The 23,610-nt window shown below is 26.6% G+C and overlaps 2 protein-coding genes across 2 annotated transcripts; both read right to left on the reverse strand.

Annotated features, from left to right (window-relative positions):
* Positions 1-3,980: 3,980 nt before the first annotated feature.
* Positions 3,981-8,428, reverse strand: LOC145848823 (nonsense-mediated mRNA decay factor SMG5-like). Its single transcript, XM_082954058.1, has 11 exons — positions 8,380-8,428; positions 8,131-8,246; positions 7,774-7,967; positions 7,429-7,605; positions 6,839-6,904; positions 6,529-6,644; positions 6,244-6,402; positions 5,837-6,059; positions 5,026-5,116; positions 4,737-4,888; positions 3,981-4,392 (listed from the first exon to the last, which is right to left on the reverse strand). The coding sequence occupies exons 2-11, from the start codon at positions 8,172-8,174 to the stop codon at positions 4,253-4,255; spliced, it is 1,362 nt and encodes a 453-aa protein (XP_082810184.1). The 5' UTR covers positions 8,175-8,246; positions 8,380-8,428; the 3' UTR covers positions 3,981-4,252.
* A 1,239-nt stretch (positions 8,429-9,667) lies between these two features.
* Positions 9,668-23,517, reverse strand: LOC145848822 (nonsense-mediated mRNA decay factor SMG5-like). Its single transcript, XM_082954057.1, has 9 exons — positions 23,438-23,517; positions 20,801-20,936; positions 17,830-17,922; positions 17,125-17,254; positions 16,527-16,785; positions 16,132-16,300; positions 15,193-15,318; positions 14,966-15,080; positions 9,668-9,745 (listed from the first exon to the last, which is right to left on the reverse strand). The coding sequence occupies exons 1-9, from the start codon at positions 23,451-23,453 to the stop codon at positions 9,668-9,670; spliced, it is 1,122 nt and encodes a 373-aa protein (XP_082810183.1). The 5' UTR covers positions 23,454-23,517.
* Between the last annotated feature and the right edge of the window lie 93 nt (positions 23,518-23,610).

Here is a 23,610-nt window from a genome sequence, read left to right on the forward strand (position 1 = left end):
CCTTGAAATATGAACTTTTTTGCTAACTAAACTTATCTAGTTTTTAATGCATTCTGAATTTATTATGATTTTAGTACATGAATAGCCTAAATCATTTATGATATAAAATAGTTAAAACAAAACGAATCTTCTGTTATCTCAAAGCTACTTTTTAATACAACTACACAATTTTTAAAGTTTTATCTTAATTACATATATAATTATCCTGAGGTTACTAGCGTTTTTTTATAATTACTTATTTCTATCTAGGATAGTTTTTAAAATATTTAAACTAACAATTTTACTTAAATTTGTCCGTTCTAAAATTTTAACTTAAATCTCAATTAAAATTGTTAATATCTCAATTTATAGATTAATTAAAAAAAGTAGCTGTAATGACTAGAAGTACCTCTTTAATTATTTAGTTGGCAGTAAAAATGTGTACATACTTATAAGTTTGTAACTTCAGGCCTATAAATACATTTTGCACTAAAGTAGCTTATGTTGTGCATACTTATGTGGTAGATGTAATCATTTTTGATCATCTAAGTTAAATTTTAGTCAATAAAATAGAAAAATGTAAAAAGTAATTAAATAATAAGATTCTATATACTTTCAATTTAAGTGACTTTAATTACTTATGGTCCATACCAAGCAGAAATAGACTGTAAGAAGTTTTAATAGAACTGTTTGCAAAATAAAAACAAAAGTTACTGAACTTTTTAATTTGTAATATACTGCAAGAAAAGGATATTTTGACTAATTTTAAAACTACAAAATGTTTATTTACAGTCATCTCTCGCGAATCTACGCACATTGTGTCCACAGCAAAAGTGCATTACTAAACGAGAGAACTTTAGTAAACAAGAGGTAGGAAATAAACCAACTAAACTACCTAGTTTGTTTTTTTTTATTAACCAATACTTTGTAGAATTGTAAATTGCTTTGGACTTTATTTTTCTGTTTGCTTGTTGTTTGCAGTGTGAGGTCACGACTAGTTTTAGTTACTTAAATTAATTGTGTATGTTATCCGAATGAAATAAATTGAAAACTAGAATGTACATTTAAAATATTCTGCTAAACTTATATCGTAACTATAAAAAATTACTAAAAGTGTAACATACTATTTACGAACTTAAATTAAGATGAGAGCTTTTATTGTAGGTTAACTAATACATAGTAAATAGCTTTGCGAATATAAAAATAAAATTATATATTTAAAATTATAAAAACGAACTGAATAACAAAATATCAGTTTTGCTATTAAATGCATTGATTAAAACCAATTTTATTGAATATTTGAACTATGTAGCTGTGAATTCAATTAATTTTTTTTTTCAAAAGTGCATACCTTAAATATAAAATTAAATCTTCTAGATTTTAGAGAAATTTTACTGATTTTGGACCAATTTCACAACAACTAAAGTTTTTCCTTTTTTTTTTCAAATCTAAAATGATTGACTGAACGAGAGTTCGTAGTTTCGTGAAAGGTGACTGTAATAACAAAAGGATATAAAACAAGCCGTAGGATTGCAATAACTGAAGCGTAAAAACTAGTCTTAAGGCCATTTTCTGACAGTTATTACACCTTCATCAGAGCTTTTTTAGTGCAAAATACGTAATAAACCCTTTTGAATTTTATACAGGGTTGTCAAAGGTTTTTTTGTAAATTTCTTTCAGGTTTTTAAAATTTAAATTTTTGGTTAATTTTTAGTATAAAATTAAACATAAGTTAAAAAACTGTCTAAAATAGTATAACAACATTTAATAGATACTATAAAGCTACTTTACGAGTTGCCACTGGTTTTTGAAAATTTTTTCCAGGTTTTCGAAATTTCCACCAGATTTTTTATAAGTACACGTTTTAGGGTCTATTAACATTATTATTATTATTGTTTATTAAATGATAAAAAAAAGCACTCAGAAAGTTTGGTCTAAGGGCCTGGTGATCAAAGGAACCTTTTGGTTATCGAGTTGTACACCACATGCTTATTAAGTTTCTAACGAGCTATTATACATAATTTTGTTATCATTTAAATATTCAAATCTTTAGTAATAGAACAATCAATTAAAAGAAATGAATGACAAGAAAACTAAACGAAAATTAACTGATTTTTTTGTTTCAAAACGTACTTAAAACCTTGTTTAGTAACATAAAAACTAAAAAAAAGATATAATTTTAAATTAACCTAAAAAAGGAGATAAACAACATTAATAGCAAACATGTGAATACTTTAATGATAGGTTACAAAACCTCTTTAAAGAAAGTATAAATGTTATACGTTGAAATAATTTTATCAGTTTTCTGTGCTAAAAGTGTAGTTTTTATTTTATTTAACAGTTTTCCTGGAACAGTAAAAACAATTTTACCTTTGAATAGTTAAATAAACTATTGTTTAACTTTTAAATAATTTTAGAGAAGTTAGTTCTACAATAACTGAACTTAATTTTTCTAAATGAAAATATAAAGATAAGTAATGTAAAATTTATGTTTTTAATAAGAAAAAAAAACAACAATAATAATATTAGCAACAACAAATTTCCTTCTGTTTTAATAGATACTTTTTAAATTCCAAGTACTTGTCCAAGTCTAAAATTGTAATGATAGAAGAAAACAATATTTGGAAACATTAAAAAGAAGAGTTTTTTTTTCTTTGATTTCTTGAAAAAAAGACATCTTTTAGCATAAGTTTGCTTGAAACAGTTATCTCAGTTTACTATTTAAATACTTAATTTACTGCTAAATCTATAACTATTTTACTTTTACAATGGCGTGCTAGAAAAAAAAGTTGTAAATATTCTGAACTTATTCAAAATAGTAATCTTAAAGAATAACTAGATAAAAAATGCTGTAATCTAGAGAAAACCACTGTTATTGTAACCAAACAAATCAACTTTAAAAAAAAAAAGGTTATTAAATGACAAATACTATAAACTCCTTAAACAAAAGTAAATAAACGAGAAGCAATGATCACTAATGACCTTGAGAATCACTATTTAATAGATAAATTTTAAGTTCATCCTGGAACTTTCCAAAATGAATAATATTTTTATGTCTACTTTATGTTTAAAAACATTGAAAAGATACTGTAAAGCTAATTTCAAGTGTTTTTTAACAAAGATAGTTTTTGATGATGACAAATAATTTTTATCCTTATGACAGATTTTTGGGTCAAATCGATTTTTAACTACATAAAATGTAAAAATTGTTTAAAGCTCTTGGTATTTTCGTGATTTTTGTTCAAAATTCCAGTTTTTTTTTTAATTTATCAAATTCGAGGTTTTTTAGCCTAAATTGTAAATTTTCAGAATTCAAGTATTTTAAGGTTTTTTTGCTTAAGTTGTGAAAATTCAGGTTTTTTAGCAACCCTGTATATAATTGCACAGTTTTGCTTAACATATGTAGTTGTCATCTACACAAAACCAGAATTGTTTTTAGCATTGTTTTGTAACCATAGTTTCTTAAACAACTTAAAACTAACTTTTACACTATTGGTACATAGATAGAAAGTAATATATATGTATAACTTATAGATAAAACTGAAAATTAATTAAACTATAAAATAAAATTAGTGCTTTTTGATGCTTATATCTATTGTATAAAAAGAAAAATGTGCCATTTAGCCATTAGCTTTTTTTATGGAATTAGTCATTGTGATGTTCAATTTTACTTATTAAGATTGGCTATACCTTAGTTTTATGTTTTTTAACTAAAAAGTACAAGACTTCGCCTTTTAATATTAAATATAATCCATTCCTGTTTTGTTCTCTGGTACTTATTTTTCTCGCAGACGCATTGAAAAAAAAAAGAACATGATGAGTTAATAGAACTTTTACTGAATTTCAAGGATATTGTAATACATTAATGCAACAAAAGTTTCTGTTTAAAACAAATTACAATCTACCAACTTTACTTTTTTTTTGTTTGAAATAATTAAACTGATACCAAAAAAAACTATTTATGAATTCAGTTGTAACCAATCTACTAATTAAGGTTTTAATACCTTTAAGGTAGGATGTAATTTATTTTGAAGACGAAAACAAGATACACAAGTAAGGCCGAGAAAGCAACAACGAACAAATTTGGACATAACAAGAAAATTTTTGCTTGGCATAAAAATTGTTTCGATGCGCACAAAATGGCCGCGTCAAAACAAAATCCCCTCGTTCGGAACCCGGTCGCGTTTGGCGGGAAAAAGCCCAAAACATTTGCCTTTCGAATGTTCGTTGTCATCGTATAAGTTTTAGGAGCACTTTGATTGGTCAGTTCGTGTTAGGTCGGGGACTGTTTCTGGTCGGACACGAGGCTCTTTTCGACCCTAGAGGTTTTGCGGACCAGGATGTTATGTTTCTGCGCCATGGCAACGTGGCTTTTGGTGACTAGGTCGTTGTCAGTGAGGATGGTGACCAAACCTATTTTATGTTTTTGGTTTAATAAATATAAAATTGATAACTTTTAGCTAGTTTAAATCAAAAAAAAGTTACTTTGTTACTTATAAATATTTTACTTGATAAATTTACTATTCGTTTAAATTCTGAAGGATTTCTTATAGCATATATAACAGTTTAAAGTCAAAACATTTTTAACTACAAACATAAATGTTTTCAAACTTTTAATATCTAAAAAGACTGTTGAAGTTTTTTAAACGTTTAAAAACGTGCTGACTACATTTAGGGTTAATCTAATTAAAAATTGAGAGGAAATATCGATAAGAAAACAGAACTTAATAAATAATTTATACTAATTGAAAATTCACTGGTTTTGTTTTCGTTTTCATCTTTAGTTTTGAACTGGTGATTTTCGGTGATGTGCCTCGCGCACTCGATCATTTCCACTATCTCCTCGTTCTCCTTATTTTTTTTCACCTCCACAGGAACGCTCTCCGCTGACTTTTGCGACCTCAGATACCTGGTTTTGTGTCAAAATTAAGTTTTGTATTCACAGATAAAGTTTTAGGATTAGTTTAAGTAGCTTAGTTTGTAAGTTGTTTCATCTAAACAGTAAAACTAAAAAAAACTAAATGTTTTATTAAAAATTATATAAACCTGTTGCCCTTTTGAAACTCATGTTCAAGATATCTGATAGAAAATCTGGCTTCTTGGCTTCCCTTTTTTAGTCTATCAAGTCCTTCAATAACTGCAAAGATTATTATGAAAATTAAAATGTAATAATTAACAATAGAATAAATATGAGATTAGAAATTATACAAACCTGTTAAATAAGTGTTTAAATTTAAACAATCAAAAAACGTACATAACTAGAAATTAAATACAACAATAAAGAATACATCTTTTTTCCGGTGCATAACTTACTAAAAATATATAACAGAATGCATTTCATTTTCTTTAAATTTATTCAAGTACTTTCAAGTAGGACTCGTCAGAAATTGTCTCCTACTGGATTGGAATGAATACAAAGTTTGGTAAAGTTTAATACGAAGTTTTGTAAAACCAAACTAGACTTTTTAAATCCTTATATTAGTAATTTTAAAGTAATTAGTTTCTTGTTAAACTTTATTTTTAACCATAGTTTTAATTTAAAATTTTTATCGCTCCTTTATTTAGATTGTTTTAATTCTACTGAGTTTTATTAGTATACCAAATTTGTTTAGCATTAGCACTTATCTAATTTTTAACATTTGATTATTACGTCATTTTATATTTTAAAACTTTAAACTGCAGTATAATTTTATTTCAATTTGTATTCATTCCAATCCAGTAGGAAACAATTTCTGACGAGTCCTACTTGAAAGTACATAAATAAATTTAAAGAAAATGAAATGCATTCTGTTATATATTTTTAATAAAGAATACGCAAATTTAGAGGCATTAGTTAATTAAATAAATATTATCCAACCAGTGTTGCAGACGACAAGGAGGAACTTTCCGCTGGCGACCAGCTTCTTTATCAAATGCAGGTGTGAACACATGGTGGCGGTGTCGGGCAGCACGTACAGCGTGGTGAACTGTGACGTCACAGTCCTCAGCAGCAGGTCCGACTGCAGCTGCTCGACTTCCAATTTGAGCTTGGAAACCGCCATCTTTTTCATCTGCTCCTCCCGCCGCAAATCCTTGATCCTCTGCAGAGTTATTAAAATTAAAACAAAACTCAATTAAACAAACTAACAGTTTTTCAGCTTAAAATAATAAAATAGTTTAAATATTATTTTTCTATTTTACGACTGCTACTAGGTAATGATTAAAATTTATCCAATAAAATTGTGTTTTTTTTCAAAATTGATTATTTGACAGAGTATTGCTTACTTCCACTTTAGCTGGCAGATCTGTGAATTCGACTTCCTCTCCGTTCTTGCTCGTAATTGTGAACTTCTCCTTTTCGTCAATCTCAATTCTGATTGGTTTGTTTTTGGCTGACACGTGACTTTTGAGCAGATTTCGGAGCATGAAAACTCGAAGACACAACTGAAATTTTTTGGTGGTGAATCAAAACAATAATAAACCAATAAATATTTTGAAATAAAACAAATTAACAGCCTTATGAGTTAAAATAAATTATAAAAACTTCAAACTGATTGAAATAATACTAACTTGATCGAAATCTGTCAAGTCGTCAGTTTTTGTTGATGATCTTGCAGATTTAGAAATAAAATTCATGTGAAACAATTGCTTGTCCTCTGGAAGCATTCCAACTAATTTTTCTTTATCTAATAATTTATAGCAAACATTTGTATTTTTTCAAATATCCTGATAAACAAACATATATAAATTGAAGCTTATTCTACTACCTAATTTTTTACTTACTCTACTTAAGTTCTATTTATTCTTTCATCAAGAAATTAAAATAATTAATAATTTTTTTGTTTTTCAACATTCAAGAATTAATTAGTTATCCACTTACTTGAATCGATGTTTTCCTTATCATTTTCATCAGATAAAAAGTCTTTTAGGCAAGACCCTTTCTTTTCTACAAATTTTACTATATTTATATATCTAAAAAGTTATAAATTCATATAACCAACTTATTTTATGATACAAAAGGGTTACTAAAACACTAACAACGTTTAGAATTAAAAGGTTAATTACTAAACACAGTTTCCGCTTGTTTAAATAGGAAAACTTTTAGAATTTCTTAATTAAATGGCAACCCTGTAATAGAGTTTAATATTTTTTTTATAACTGTTAACACTAAAACAATTTTATTTTCAGGAACAGCATACTAAAAAATACTTTTAATTCTTTTGATGAGCTACGTACGTTATTTATTTATTTATAACAGTATCATTCATACAATTTTAGGATGTTACAGCAAGTCAAAACGTTGTTATAAAATTAGCTCACTTAAAACAACCAGTAAACTTATTAAACATAATTGGAATGAAATTCAGATATTAAACTAGAAAAAATATGATATTTTTTATTAGAATTACCACATTAAATATATATCAGCAGCAAATAACTATAGTTAAAAAATTTACTGTTAATACTAGCCTGATGTGTCAATCATGTAAGAGGCACTAGGCAGCATGTTTGAAAACTCAATCATCAACTGAAACAGCTTGTAATTGGTTTCCACGTCAACCATTTCCAAGTTGTTATTCATCCAATCGCAAGCCAGTTTTAGCGATGACGTCATGTGATTTCGACCAGTAAGCAGGTTTATGTAATCTGGTTAATTTAGTTCTATATAGTAGACGTATAACTTTTTTTTTCTATTTTGATAGATTTTTTTTTTATTTAACTTGTATCACCATACAAAAACATTTTAACTATAGATTTTTTTTATGAACTTGAAAAAATACAGCACGTATAGATCTACAAAAGATAATATTTTACCCGTATTAGATCCAAAATTAGGGTTGATTTTTTTATTTTTTTCTTTAATCTTAGCATCTTCAATCTTAAGATCTTGAACTTTGTCATTTAACTTTGCCACTTCATCGCATGCATTGTTGACTGAATCCTTCTTTACTTTAGACTTTATTGGTTTGGAAAAAATTTGGAGCAAAAACAATTTTTCTCCGCAAAGGCTAATGTAAAAATTTGTGGAAGTTAGAATACTAACTAAACAAAAAGTTTATGTTTACTTTAGTTGTAACTCTCAAATAATTATAAGAGTTGCTTAAAATAAAGCTTTAAAAATATATAAAATGCAAGAGTTGTACAAATAAAACAACTTATAAAAAAAATTACTGCAGGCTTTTTGCAGGCATCATCGCTACTGGTGTTAATGTCATCTCCTGCTCCAACTTCGTTGATTGTGACGTCACAATTGTTTCTTGTCACTGACGCTGTTTTCGGTTTGTCTCCTGATTTTGTCATATACTCACTCAAAATTTTGTTAACGAATACTTTAAGCTTCGATAGTTTACAAAGTACAAAATATATATTTTATAATACACGTTTTTTTAAATTTACAATAAAAATATAAAATATAATTACCATCAGCAAAGTTGATTTCTTCAGAAACTTTAGTTTTCTTATTATCTGTTAAATAAATTACATATTAGTTTATTTTATATTAAAAAATAGTTTATATTTTTATACAGAAAAAACAACTAATTGACTTAATTCTTAAAGCAAAATACTTGTTTAAAATACATTTAACAATTTCAACAAACCTGTATTTTTGCCTCTCAACTCAATAAGATGCTGTACTAGTATGCAAGTGAGCTCCAGCAGAAATGCCACGGCTGCGGGCAACTTGGGACTTCTGCTGTCCTAAAAAACAGGGAACGGGTCAGAAAAGCACGGGTGACACTTTAGCACGGTGTGACACTTTAGCACGGGATGACACTTTAGCACGGTGTGACACTTTAGCACGGGGTGACACTTTAGCACGGTGTGACACTTTAGCACGGTGTGACACTTTAGCACGGTGTGACACTTTAGCACGGTGTGACACTTTAGCACGGGGTGACACTTTAGCACGGCGTCACATTAGCACGGAGTGTCACTTTAGCACGGGGTGACACTTTAGCACGGTGTCACTTTAGCACGGTGTGACACTTTAGCACGGGGTGACACTTTAGCACGGCGTCACTTAAGCACGGGGTAACACTTTAGCACGGCGTCACTTAAGCACGGGGTGACACTTTAGCACGGGATGACACTTTAGCACGGCGTCACTTTAGCACGGAGTAACACTTTCGCACGGCGTCATTTTAGCATGGAATGAAACATTTGTTTATGCTTATATGTTATGTTGAAAAATATAAAAATAAACTATGCAACATAATACTACAAGCTTTTAATATGTTTCAAGTTAAAGCTTCAACTAAAACTTTGTATTTAATATAGAATTACACTAGTTACTCTATGGCAAACCTCAACTTAATAATAACAATACAAAAATAATTTTAAGAATTCTATCAAATCATTTTATTAAGATATTTTAACTAACGTATTTAAATATTTACTATCATATTTTAAACGTAAAACTACTTGTTTAAACCTAGCAACAAAAATACCTAGCAACTAATAAATACTAGTATATTAGTAAATACGTTAAATAAAAGTGTAAATGTGTAAAATTTATATATAGACTGCAACAAAAGTAAATAAAACTATTTTACAATTTTCTCTGTCTATTTAGGTTTTCTATTCTTTTAAATTTTAAGAAATAGTACAATTTGAAGTTTGATCAGTAAAATTTTTATTTGATTATTTTAAGCCGATTGTTTCAAAAGTGTTTGTACTCATGTTTGCTCAGAATTCTCGGGATATGGGACTAGAACACCTTCTGGCAGGGATAAAACCAGATCCCAAAAGAATAAGGTTCAGACAAGCAGATGAGCGTCTGTTTTATCTGGTGTCAAGTTTTAATGAAAATAATAATATACTTGAATACCTACGCGGTATTCAATACAATTTTGATATAGATTAAATGTATATATTTGTAAATTTCGTTTGTGTTCGTTTTTATATTAAAATTTAGTGCTATGCATAAATTTTTTATTATTGTTTTACATAAATAAAGTTATTTTAACCATGTCAGCTGAGCAAAGTAATTAAATAAAATGTAAGTAAAGTATTACTATTTTATTAACAGAAGTAAAAAAGAATACAGTATAAGAACATTTATATAATTAAGGATTTTTAAAACTAGTTACCATTTAATTTACCAACTTCTTGTTTTTCAGTACTTATTTTTGTTATTAAGTATAGTTTTTCTTAAAAAATACAGGCCACTAAAGATGTTTTCTAACGTTTTGCTACCTACAAATGATTTTTCTAAATATAGTTCGAAAAGACTGCCAAACTTTGTCTTACAATTTACATCTTACTTAAATAATATTTTTATTAAAAATAATTTTGGAAGACACACTCTTTCTTGAAATCACACTTTAAAGTGCCTAAATTGCATAATTAACAGCATGCTGGTTATATAAATTAATTTTTAAACGTTTTATTAAATACAAACTTTACACGTATTTGATTAAGTTACTTAAAACTATCGATGGCGCTTAAGTGTCACTCCGTGCTTAAGAATCATTTTGTGCAAAAGAATCAGTCAGTGATAAAGTTACACTTCGTGTTAAAGTATCACCCCGTGCTAAAGTGAAGCCGTGCTAAAGTGACACTCCGTGCTAAAGTGTCACACCGTGCTAAAGTGACACTCCGTGCTAAAGTGACGCCGTGCTAAAGTGTCACCCCGTGCTAAAGAGACGCCGTGCTAAAGTGTCATCCCGTGCTAAAGTGACACTCCGTGCTAAAGTGACGCCGTGCTAAAGTGTCATCCCGTGCTAAAGTGACACTCCGTGCTAAAGTGACGCCGTGCTAAAGTGTCACTCCGTGCTAAAGTGCCACTCCGTGCTAAAGTGACGCCGTGCTAAAGTGTCACACCGTGCTAAAGTGTCACCCCGTGTTAAAGTGTCACTCCGTGCTAAAGTGTCACCCCGTGCTTAAGTGTCACACCGTGCTAAAGTGTCACCCCGTGCTAAAGTGTCACACCGTGCTAAAGTGTCACCCCGTGCTAAAGTGACGCTGTGCTTTTCTGACACCTACCCAAAAAACAATATGTATGTTTTCAAAGTCAAGGTTCACATAAAATAACTAAATCTGACCAAATGTAAAACTTAACAGATTCATAAATAGCTATACTGATTTTTCTAAGTTTATTTTTTCATTTTAAGACTGCAAAACAACATAAAAGAAAAATAAAATATCAATAAATAACAGCATAAGAAGGTTAAAAAAATATTTTGAAATGCAATAAAAATTCATTAGCCTCAAAAAATATTACGATAATGGGATTTTTATAAAAACTTCTGATACTGTATTTTAAATCAACAAAGTTAAATTAAACTTTTAACTCTTGGTCAGACAGATATAAAGTAAATTATAATTTTACATAAAGCTATATCATCATTTTGTTTTTTTAAATTGGTCAGTAAGTTATTACGCTTTTAAACTTAAGACTATATGAACATTAAAAGCGATTTAGCAGATTTTTCACAGTCTTATTTCAATATATAATCAGCACTAACCTTATAAACATTGTTAATTATACAACTTAGTTCTAATAATACACTGATTATAGAACTAAATGTTATCTACAGTACAAGTATTTTTACTTATCAGTTAGAAGAATGACAAATAACCATTCAAAATACCTTTAAATCGTGAATGTTGGAAAGGCAAATAACAAAAATATGGAAGACATCCTCACCAGACATGCAACTACTTGTATCCTCATCTACACACTCATTTGCACTGCGAATAAAACAGTAGTTATTCAATCTAATCAATCCTAAATATTTGTACTGTTCAAAATAAATTCAAAACTGTATAACAACAAGTAGTATTATAGTCGACAAAATAAATTCAAAATAATATTCTATAAAAAAATGCAAAAAATAAATAAAAGTAATTAAAACTAACCTTTTAGAAACATTTTTATTTTCTTCAACTCCATTTTGAGCTAAAAAAAGTAAAATTATTTTTCTTATTGCTACTAGAGTTTTTTTATTTAGAGCAAAGTGGAACTATATAAAATTGTAGTTCACATCATTTTCACTAATTAGTTGTAGATAAATTTTTTTTTTAATTTTATTTATAACGTGCACATACAAAAATAATTAACTATTTTACCTAAAAGCTTTTACAAATTAGTTTACTTACTTTTATTGCAATTAGTTGTGGTTTTTTCATGTGACGAATTTCTAATACACTGCAAATTATAGCGCAAGGCTTCCATGAATCTACTACACAAATCTGTAATTTATAAATACTCAATGTCAACGCAAACACTCTAATATCTTAAAATTAAGAACAAAATTTCAAATACTGCTTTTTTTTTCTACAAGCTTACACAGGAATTACAACAAAAAATTATCAACTTTTTATCAAATTTTATTTCAATATTATTTTAAGTCAATTTCAGTGTACTAATAGTGTACTAAAACATTTTTTTAATGATAGTAAAAATGCCTGAAATAGTATATATTAAAAATAAGTAAGTAGTTAGTTTATATCTTTCGTATGTCAATAAAAATCCAAAAAAAAATTAAAATAATTTTGATTCTATAAAATCTTACGCTTTACTTTCAAAGAATATTTCTTTATTTTAGCTCCTTCAAATCACCTAGTTTTTTATTTTGTAAATTTTTTTTTGCTATAAAATTAGCTATTTTTTTCCAAAAATGTTTGTTTTTTTTTAAGTTATAAATATATTTAGATGCAAGTAAAGTTTAAGATTATTTGTTTTTACATTTAAACGTCGTTCAGCTTAAAACTAAAACAATCAAATAAGGAAAGATAGTTACAGAATCTTCTTTTTAGAGAAGCTTTAGCACATAGGTTAGGTTTTAGAAAAAACAACATTAGATATTACATGAGAGCCTACCTTTGAAACCTATATATGAAACTAAAATATTGTTCTAACTTTGACGTGTAGTCTTAAATATAAAAAAATTAACATTTTAAAATACAATTTGTTCTAAAATGTTATCAAAAATTATACGTACAAGAATCATTAAATGTAGGAAGATTAACAAAATAAATTATTTAAACAACAGATTAATGACAGTTTATTCAAGCAAAATTTAAAACAAAAACATTATTCAAATCTGTATAACCTAAATCAAAAAGGATCGGCAGCCTTTTATAAGTAACAAAATTTAATTTTGCCGTTTTCTTAAGCTTTTCGTGAGCCTTGTTTTTTTTTAATTGTACCAAAAAATTAATTCACTTAGAAAACTTCAAGAAACAATCATTAAATTAGCACCATTGCTTCACTTGAAATCAAATTAAGAAAACAGATATTAATTTGAACTGTAAAAAAAAATTAGGTGTTCGTTTTTATGCATAAGTTATTTGAAATAAAATATACTTCGCGGGCCATTGGATACAGGCCCCTTACTAAAAAAAATAATTCAAAATAATTTAGACTATATGTGTTTTTACGAATAAGTATAATTATTAGTTTACAAATTTGTATACAAAAATTATTACACATATATTTATTGAGTTTTTTAAGATCTCTTAAAAGCATAATCTCATTTCTGTTTACAAAAGACTGAAGTATAATTGTAACAAATTTTTAGATATTATGATCTCTTATATGTTATGTTGCAATTTTTATTTTTTATAACAGCTTGCCACAAAAATGTAAATAATTTTGTTAGTCTTTTAATTAGAACTAATTAAATTTGCATTTTTAAATTGAAAAAAATGACTGTATAGGTTGATGAGTCATCCCAACTTAAAGCATGTCTAATATACTTAATTAACTTTTGTACTTATAAAAGTTAAAACTTTATTATGAGTCTATGTTAGATATTAAAAACAATTAATTACTTATTAATAAGTGATAACAGAAAAATTTAAAACTTTTGACCATAAACTGTTTATATATAACTACTTGTAAAAGAGTTACATGACATAAATTTTGTAATAACCTTTAAAAAATAACGACAAACATAAATTCAATGCTTTTAAACTATTTTCAGAAATATAAAAGTATTCATTATAGTTATTAAACCCATAACTTTACAAAATTACCAAAAATAACTTAAAGCATAAGACTTCATTTAACTAATAGTAAAAGGTTTTCACAAATTTCGTTCTTAAAGATAAACAATATACATGTTTTATTGCTTAACAGATTGCTTAACTAATTTAGAGGAAATAAGGTTAAATATTTAAGAGCTAAGTCTAAGGAATGTGAAACAAAAACAAGGATAAAATCTTCATATAAAGTAAAAAATAAATAAAGATCTTTATATATGTAAAAACTAATTTGAAAATTTTAAGTTTCTACCCAAAATTATTCATAAACTGTTTTGATTTTTTTACCTAAAAAATAATTTATTTACTTTCTTAGAATATTTATATACTAGAAACTTCTATACATCATTGACAACACATCTAAATATCAAAAACATATTGGAACTTTTGTTCTTGTAAAAAACATAGTTTAAACAAGTCCTGCATTTTTGCACAAGATTGCTTTTAATACCAGTCCCTAATATCCTATGTTTATTGAAGTAAATGACTTATTTCTTTTAAAAAGCTTAAATGCAAAATATTCTTAGAAGAAAACATTAGACTAATAGCTTACTTAACTTATCATAAAAAAACACTGTATAATTAATACATTTTTTTTAGTTTGTTTAAGTATAAAGTAAACAAAATAATATTAATTCAGAAAACTACAAATTTTAATATAAACATAAATAACCTAAGCTTTATTTGTATGAATTATATAATACAAAAAACAAGTGGTCTTCACGGTTTGCAACTATGTAATATAAAGTGCATAAAAAATATTTTACTAGGCATAGAAAATTTAGTTTGAATTTTGTTTTTAATGACGTTTGTTTTGTCTTATCTAATATCTTATTTATCTGTAAAGACATTCAGCACATAAAAATAGTGTTTATTTTATTGACAAATATATATGAAGTAGTATACGCAGAATTTATTTTCCAGTAATTTAATGTGGACAGCTTTTGAAAAGGTTTAAGACCATTGCTTTAAACAATACACTTCAATTCTGCAGATCACTAATTACATAAACACAAACTTTTTCAATGTATATCAACGAACCATATATATCAGCATCTCTTGCATAGGTTTTTGGACGAAATAGATCAAATAAATATATGAATGACACGACAAAACATTGCAACTTTTCCTTCCTGTAACAAAATCTACATTCAACTAAGTACTTTGTTAAAAGGCTTAATTTAAAAATAAATGCAAAACAAATAAAATCTTAAACGTGCTTTTTCAATTATATGTTAAACTCACTGTGAAGTTTTGCCGGTATTATCAAGCATGCTGTCAGGGTGAATTTCATGATACTTTCCATTGTTGTGGTCGAACAGTTGGTCCAAGTTCTTTTCAGCCTGCTCGTACTTTTGATGGTTTTGAAGCCTTAACATAAATTCTAATTTAAACAAGCATTTCGTTAGTCATAAGTAATAAGAAATTGACAATTACCGCAACTTTTGTCAAGAGTACAAACATTTCTTCAATTAAAAAAATAATACCTAGTTATTGTAAAACGGAAGCTCCTGAAAACAAGAAATAATTTCTAAAGTCTAAGAATAAGTGTACAAAATAGACCCAGCTAAACTCATTTAAAATGTCTTATTTAGAATATTAAAACATGGCTAGTACATACTTACAACAAAAGAACTTTGTATACCATGGGCCTCTTATTGAAGTAAAAATTATAATATGCCACTTAAATTTAGCCTCCTTGACAACAAAGCAACCTGAGTCAGATTGAGATTAAAAGGTTATTAAATATTAATATTTAGTTATATAAGCAAAGGTAACCACAAAGTGATTTTTTCAATGGCGGTTGAGCTTTAATAACACTACAATACAAAATATATAAAAACTAAAATTAGAACTTTTAAAGGCCCAATTAAATGTAAATACTATACCTTTTTTTTATTGTGCAAAACTGTGCAAGCTTTGTAAAAAAGTAACTTTCCTGAGTGTTTGAAACATTTGAAAACGGCCTGAGTTATTCTGATTGAGTGGACACCATGCTAGTAGAAAATTAAGAGAACATCTTATTTTAATTCAATACACCTTATGTGAATAAAATTTTATCATTTATACTATTCATAAAGGCTTTATTCGAAAAAATAAACATAAGTTTCACGTAATGATAAATAGTTCAAATAATTTGTATTGTAAAATTGCTTTGTAAAATCGTTCTAATAATCAACAAACGCGCAGCAGTAGTAGTAGGCGGCTTGCAGGCATCTGCCGTCACTTCTTCTGATCAGCGTTGCAAGCTGGTTGTACGGTTGACCTTGTCCCGGTTGAACCTGCAACGCCAGCATGTAGTGCCTCACCGCTAGCTCCTCGTCCGCTCCGAAGAACAAGTTCTGGTACCTGCCTGTGGAAAAAACACTAAAAATATTGTTGTTTTCAGGTTTTCTTTCGTCAGAACTTTTAACTAAGTATATATTTTTATTATACGTATACACATTTAAAACCAAGTAACATTTTTTTGTAAATACAGCTAAAAAAGTTATCGTTTCTGATGATAACTACCTGTAAAAAAAATAAAATCCTTTGTAAAATTCAGTTAATTTATATGATCTATATAAAGTGTAACTAACACAGGTCGCCAAGGCAGCTGAATATTCTGTAAGACAAAACTTCGTTCCACTTCTCAACAGCCTCCTTGCTCAAAGTCGAGTTGGTGAAGTTCTGCAAGGGGCTGGCAAGAAGGCGGTAGTCGTACTGGTAGTCGTTGGGGTGTTTCTCACTCATCTTCAACCGCAGATGGGTGTAGTAGCCCACTGCAGAGTTGAGGAACTGCTGGAAGTAGGGCATCAGTTCCGGCTGTGTCATTGCTCCCGGCAAGTTTGGTGTCACCTGCAAATGTGGTTTTTTGTACCTGATTTTTAATGATAAAATGCTATACAAACGTTTCAACCAAAAAGTTTAAATAGAAATTTAACTATGGTTAATATTTTTATTAGGCAATACAAACTAGACCATTGGAAACAAGTTTAGTATAGAAAACATTTTTACACAAAACCAAGGAACATTTAGCTTTGTTTAATAAAAAATAATTTTTAAGGTTTAGAGCTTTTGAAAGTTTTGACGATTTTTTAAACTACAAGCTGCTTTTATTTGAACACTTTTGTATCTTTTTTATATAATCAAAACAACTTGAAACTACAAACTTCTACTGATAAAAACTAAACTTACTTTTCTGCTCTTGATAGCTTGAATAACTTCGTAAAAGCATTTTTTCCACAGCAAGGATTCTGCTTTTATACACTGTTCAATCGGACTAACTACAAACATCAGCTTTTCACAAGCATCCCTCACTTTGCTCCTGTTATGTAAAATATTGCAATGTTTGAAGAACTAAATGTTTTAGCAGATACTTTTATTAACATTTTAAACAAAATAAACTGTTTTAATAAAACTTTAAGATAAGGCAATTATTATTTTTCATTCATTAAATTTTTAACCGTTTTTGCCTGCTATCAAGATCAAACAAAACTCAAAATTAAACTAATGCATTAACTCTTAAAAAAACTTGATTAGAGTCAAGTTAAATATGAAAGTTACTTATACTAGGTTATAAATTATTTTGAAGTATAGATATCTAGAAGCTTAGAAAACACATTTTCTTTTATTCAAGAATTTCTTTAGTAGTTTCTCTGTAACACACTTATTTCAATTTGGTTTTAAAATATCAGTAAAACAAAAAAAATAGAAAGGTAGTTTCTAAAAGCTTAAAACATTTCAACTAAGCACAACTGAATGACTAAATTGAAACTTCAATAAGTTCAGAAAGTTATAAGTTATAAGCAAAATAAAGTTGAGTAAAAAACAGGTAAACAATACAAACCAACGTATTTTGCTACACCGCATATAAATATCAATGGAAATCGATTTACTAACCTCAACTTGACTTGTTCATGCTGAAACAAGCTCAACAAGTTTCTTCTGTGCTGATTGTGTTGGTCTAACTTCGAGATGCACTCCTTCACATGTCTGTTTGCGCGGTTTTATTTATTATTTTTGACAATGTTACTATGAAATGCAAATAAAAAATATTGTGTAAAAAATTTGTATCGATTTTACAACTGTCATGTTGCATTTAACAATTTTTTTAATTAAAATAAATAATGATACTAACAGTCAAAACTTTAGTGTATATGTTGAACTAATGACCTTATTACTCTGAAATACGCACTTCAAATAAAGTTTAGTTTTACTTAAAAAGCCAAAATAGCAGGTGAGACAAAAGTGGTTATCTCGTAAATTATAACAAAATATTTAATTATCATTAACTGAAACTAAAGAAGAGAGATCTATTTATATATACATAAGCTTAAATTTGTATCACCTTTGTTATTTATTTACTAAACATACGAAAGATTAGTTAACGATTAATATAAATATTGAATTTTTGTTTTTTAATACTATAGTTTTTTATAATTTTGTTGTTTACACTTTTACTTAAAACAAATCTAGTGTAAATGTAATTAATAAAATATTTGATATGTACTAGCCAAAATGAATAGTACAAGTAGTCAGTATTAAATTTAAATTATTTTTTAGCTAATACTTTAAGTCAAAACTGTAATTCTATGTACATTGTACATGCTTTAAAATCATTAATTTATTTTTAAAAACTTCACTTAAATTGTCTAATGAAAAGCATGAAAGATTAAATATCTACCACACACTATCAACGTAAAACTACATAATATATATATTATTAAAAATCTAAATTAATATACTTTTTTAAGAAACTTTAATATTAATCAATTTAAATAAATTTAAGCATGTTTTTTGTTATGACCTGATTGATAAAAAGTTAACCGTAAGTTTGTTTGGGTTTGTGGTTCAGCGGTTTTATTTCTAAATGTAAAATAAATTTTGTAAATCTCTTGTTTAACAGTTACCACACATAAAAGGTTTATATCTTATAATATAAGTTTTAATTTACTAAATTATTTATCACGTGTAACTTGAATAATAGAGAGTACAAACTTATTTTTCATTAACATAACAGTATTTTTATATTTAAGTATTTAAGTAAAAACGTAATAAAATAATTTGAATGTGTTTTTAATAAAAGTTGAGATATTTTAAAAAGCTATTATAAATTTTCAATTTAGCTCCTAAACCACGTGTAAAACTTAAATATATAATAGAACTAAGAGAAAACAATAATCTTTTGTAACAGCTAATATTTCATTTTTAGATAAACAATTTAAAATGAACTTCTTATAAGGCAGGGAAAAATTTTCAAATGCCTGACATTTCTTGATTGGGACTTATTTAGACTAACATTTCTCAATGTGAGAAAAATTGCCTTTTAGAAGCGATTTTGGCTATCAGGTGGTGTTAAGTTCGTGAATAAGTCTAAATTAATCTGTTTTAAGGAATTTTTTTATATTTATCGAAACAAACTTTCTTTTTTTGCAATCAAAAAATGGATTTTTTTTGTTTTGTTTGTCACAAAACTTTTACTATTTAATTTTTTTTAACTTTGTTATGATATATTTTTTGACATTGCAAGGAACATTTCCTAAAAATTTAAGGTATTAATCTAAAACGAAAGGAGATAGATTTTTTGTAATTTCTATTTAGTATTTATCGGTTGTTATAGTTTTCTCCTCCCATAAGGAAACTATTGTACTTTCTAAATTTAACTGATAATATCTCAAAAATTGTTTTTAATTATTTAATCTGTAAATGCAACTTTTAGCTTAGTTAAACCTCTACAAAATAAGATCAAGTTGTGAAAAAGTGACTTACCTCCTATGGCATTAATAGATCAAGGTTTCATAATACAGGGGCAATATCACAAAATTTAGCGATTTTTTGTCAGTAGGCATATAATAATAATTAAATAGGCAAACAAGGGGTAGTAAGCTATTTATTGCATAGATTTAATTAAATTACAAGCTTACTATTCCATATTTATTTCCTAAGATAGAGTTTAAAAAAGGAAAGTGGTAAATAAAATATTAACTTCAATTAATTCAACAAAAACATTAAAACATTATTAATTTTGAATTAAGAGTTTAAATTTATAAGTTAAATATTTAAAATAAAGTTTGTAAAAAAATAAGATATTGATAGTTACAGATGGTTTTTTTAAGTAATATATCAGCTTTTTGCGTTTTAAATGTTTAAGGAAAATAGATTATGATAATCTTGTTACCATATATTTAAATTAAAGCTGTGCTAAGTTATTTTGCATATGTTTCTTAGAAGTTTAAATACTTACAAAGCTTAGTTATTTTGCAACTTATTGTGGTCGTTCAAGCTAATTGCGTACCTAATGCAATTAGCTTGCTTTATCAAATACTATTTTGATTTGCAGGTAAAATAATTGAGTTTTAAATAACAAACAAAGTTGTTTTTTAAACTCTATTTTTCTAGTAATCTTTTGTAAACTTAAAATCTTTTGAAAAAATACTTTTCTAAATGCCATAAAACTATTTATCTCAATATAAGAGTTTTAATTAATATTATTTTTCAAACTTATATTTGTAAACTAATATTTTGCAAACTTTAATTATTTTTCAACAATGAAATTTATAGTATAATAACTTTTATAAAAAATGTAAAAAAAAATAACAAGGTAAAGTTACATTTAAAGTATTAAGTTGAAGAAGCATTCAATTTTTATTTGTTAACCTTAGTTGAGGAGATTTAGTCAATAGGTTTTGGAAAACTGCTGTAGAGTTTGTACACATTTAGTTACTTAAAGGACATAAATCTATTTAGATGAAAGTCAAAGCAATAATAAAGTATAAAAATATTTCTAATTAATAGTAGTTGTATGTTAGATTTATAAAACTGCATGATTTAAAAACCAACTGAATACTCAAGAAAAAAATGATAATAGTACCTATAGCATTTATTGGAGTATACAATTTTAGCATCACTACTGGCATTAGTCTTGTTGTTGCTAGATGAGTACAGCTTTACTGGTGCTTGATCTCTGTTTATTGGTCTTGTTGACATTTTTGAAAATGTTTTGATATCTGTTTATTAAATGTTGTCAAACACTGGAACTTATTTTTATAAAGATTACTTTTAAGAAAAAAATATTTTATAAAACACATTAAAAATTTGCAAAAAATACTGCATTTAAGTAACAAAAACATTTTAAAGTAATCATAAGAGGATTTGAACAATTATTTAACAATAGTTCTTATATAAGGACTGAATAATAAAATGTATGCTACTTTATCTAATTTGTCAAAATAAAATAAATGCAGCAAATTTATAAACAAAATTGTATAATAAGAGGAACATTTTTTCATAGTTAAACTTCTTTTAACACATCAAAAAAACTTATCTCATTTCAAAATTTTAACCTAAAAACTTTATAAGCTTTAAAAATAATTTTTATAGTTTACTAATCACAAGAAAGGGATTTATCATCTTTTTATAAAGTTTATTTTGTTTTATAAATTTTTATCTGAGCTACCACACACATTTTATAGTAAATTTTCTAAAAGTTTTAGATATATAGTATCAACCTTTAAAAGTTTAACAGATTCCTTACAAAATTTCAAAATAAAAATTCAAAATAGTACTTTTCAATTTATATAATTTTTTTTCTTTAAAAAATTAAAACAATTTTTAAATTACATGGAAATTTATTGGCTTTTGTAAAACTACCTCACTTTCATAAGTTTAATTAAGATATGTTTTTTTTTTTAATTAAGAAATTTTAATTTTATTTTAGTTAATGAAACTGAAAATTTCTGTGAAAACTAAAGGTCTCAACTTTAAAAAATTAAAAAGGTTGGTTGAATTACATCTTGTAAAAAATTGAGTAAAATTATTGACTTCAAAACAATTTATTTGTAAAATTGACTAAACTATATTAAAAATAGTTTGTAAAAAAACATTTTGAATATAACTTGTTTTTAAAGCTAATAAAAAAGAACAATGTCTTAATTTTTTTTATTACTTCATTGATATACCTTGCAAAAAATAATTAAAACATTTTTGATGGTTTAGTTAATATTTTGAAAGTTAGAAAAGGAAACTTTAAAAAAACTTTTAACCTTTTGGTTTGTTTTAAAACTAAGATGAGACATTAGCTGTCTTATATTTTTCCACAAGTTGACTTGAGTCAAATTCAGCAACTAGTCTATTTATTTTTGATACCAATCATACTTATTATTTTATTACTTAACATAAATATATTTTTTTAATAAAGTAAAGAATTAAAATCAGTTTAATATTATATAAGCACTCAAAATACAACATTTTAAAACTAACAATTTTTATAATAAATAGCAACTTTAAAATAATTAAAGGATGTTACTGTTCTTAAGTTATAGTTATCTACACTCAAGTTATTGTGTTTAATACTTTTTATCATGGTTGTCACTTATTGAGAGAAAAAAAACTGCCTGAGTCAGCCTATGCTTGGGCACACTTTTTTTAAGTGAGTGTGCATTGTATACAATAATTAAGTGCAAATAATGCATGTAAGTGTGCACAAGAAACTCTTTGATGTTACGAAATCAGTTTGAACAAAGCATTACTAGGTGAGTGAACTTTTGCACAAAGGGACACTTTTACACAAAGCGTCACTTTTGATGAAGGGTCATTTTTTCAGGAGGTCACTATTACACACTTGAAAAGTGATACTTTGTTCAAAAGTGACTTCCTGCAAAATAGACCTGCCCCCAGCATTACCACTGTTGTTTAAACTTTTAAACATAATTTTTACAGTTTTTTTTAACAAGCTTCAAAATTTAATGCAAGTAGAAATACAACTAATTTTAATAAAATATTTTTCAATTACAAATACTTTCAACTAAAGAATTCACTGAGCACAGTTTTTTTAAACATTCCAAACATTTGCATTAAGTATACATATAATTAAACTTTAAAACACCAAGAGCAGAACTGTAATTATATGCTATTGCACTTTAACTCTACCTAATCATTAAATTAGCACTATATTTTAAAAAGAAGTTAAATAGTACAACATTAGTTTACTACAAAACCTCAAAATATTTAAAACTAGATAAAATCAAAACTATTTTAAATTTGACAAATCATAGCCTGAGTTTTTCCAACATTTATATGTTAGCCTCAGTTTTCATATATCTCAAATTAGCCTGACCCAGCAAGGTATTTTCAAAACTTTAAACCAGCGTGAGTTAGCATTCTTTTTCATATAAATAAATACTAGAATTTTAATTATAAGTTTCACAATCCACTACAATTATTCTTCATTCTAGGTTTTCCTTAAAACATTATAAAGATGTATTGAAAAATAGAATATTGGACACATGTTATCCATAATTTTTCTTAATATAAAATAATTTACCTAATAAAAAAAGATCGAGAACAGGTTTTCAATCGAAATTATTGTAAAATTACTACAAAATTAATAAACCATTATATTTTAATCATTTTTAAACTATAACCTTTTATATAGTACAATTAAAAAGGTAGAGAATTTTCTAATTAAAGTTTACTTATTATAGTTTTTTACCATAATTGTTTAACTAACCTTTTTCCTGTGTCATATATAAAAATTCATTACTTTTTTTAGAACTTTAAACCTCATAAATAACATTTAATCTGTAAACTAAAATAAGTTATTAATTTTATATGTGGCAGTTGTATTGTACTAAAAAAATCTTCAGACTTCAAAATGCTTCATATAACATTAACAAGTATTAT

This window comes from Thalia democratica, unplaced genomic scaffold, assembly GCF_965202585.1.
Source record: "Thalia democratica unplaced genomic scaffold, ktThaDemo2.hap1.1 HAP1_SCAFFOLD_1729, whole genome shotgun sequence".
Lineage (NCBI taxonomy): Eukaryota > Metazoa > Chordata > Thaliacea > Salpida > Salpidae > Thalia > Thalia democratica.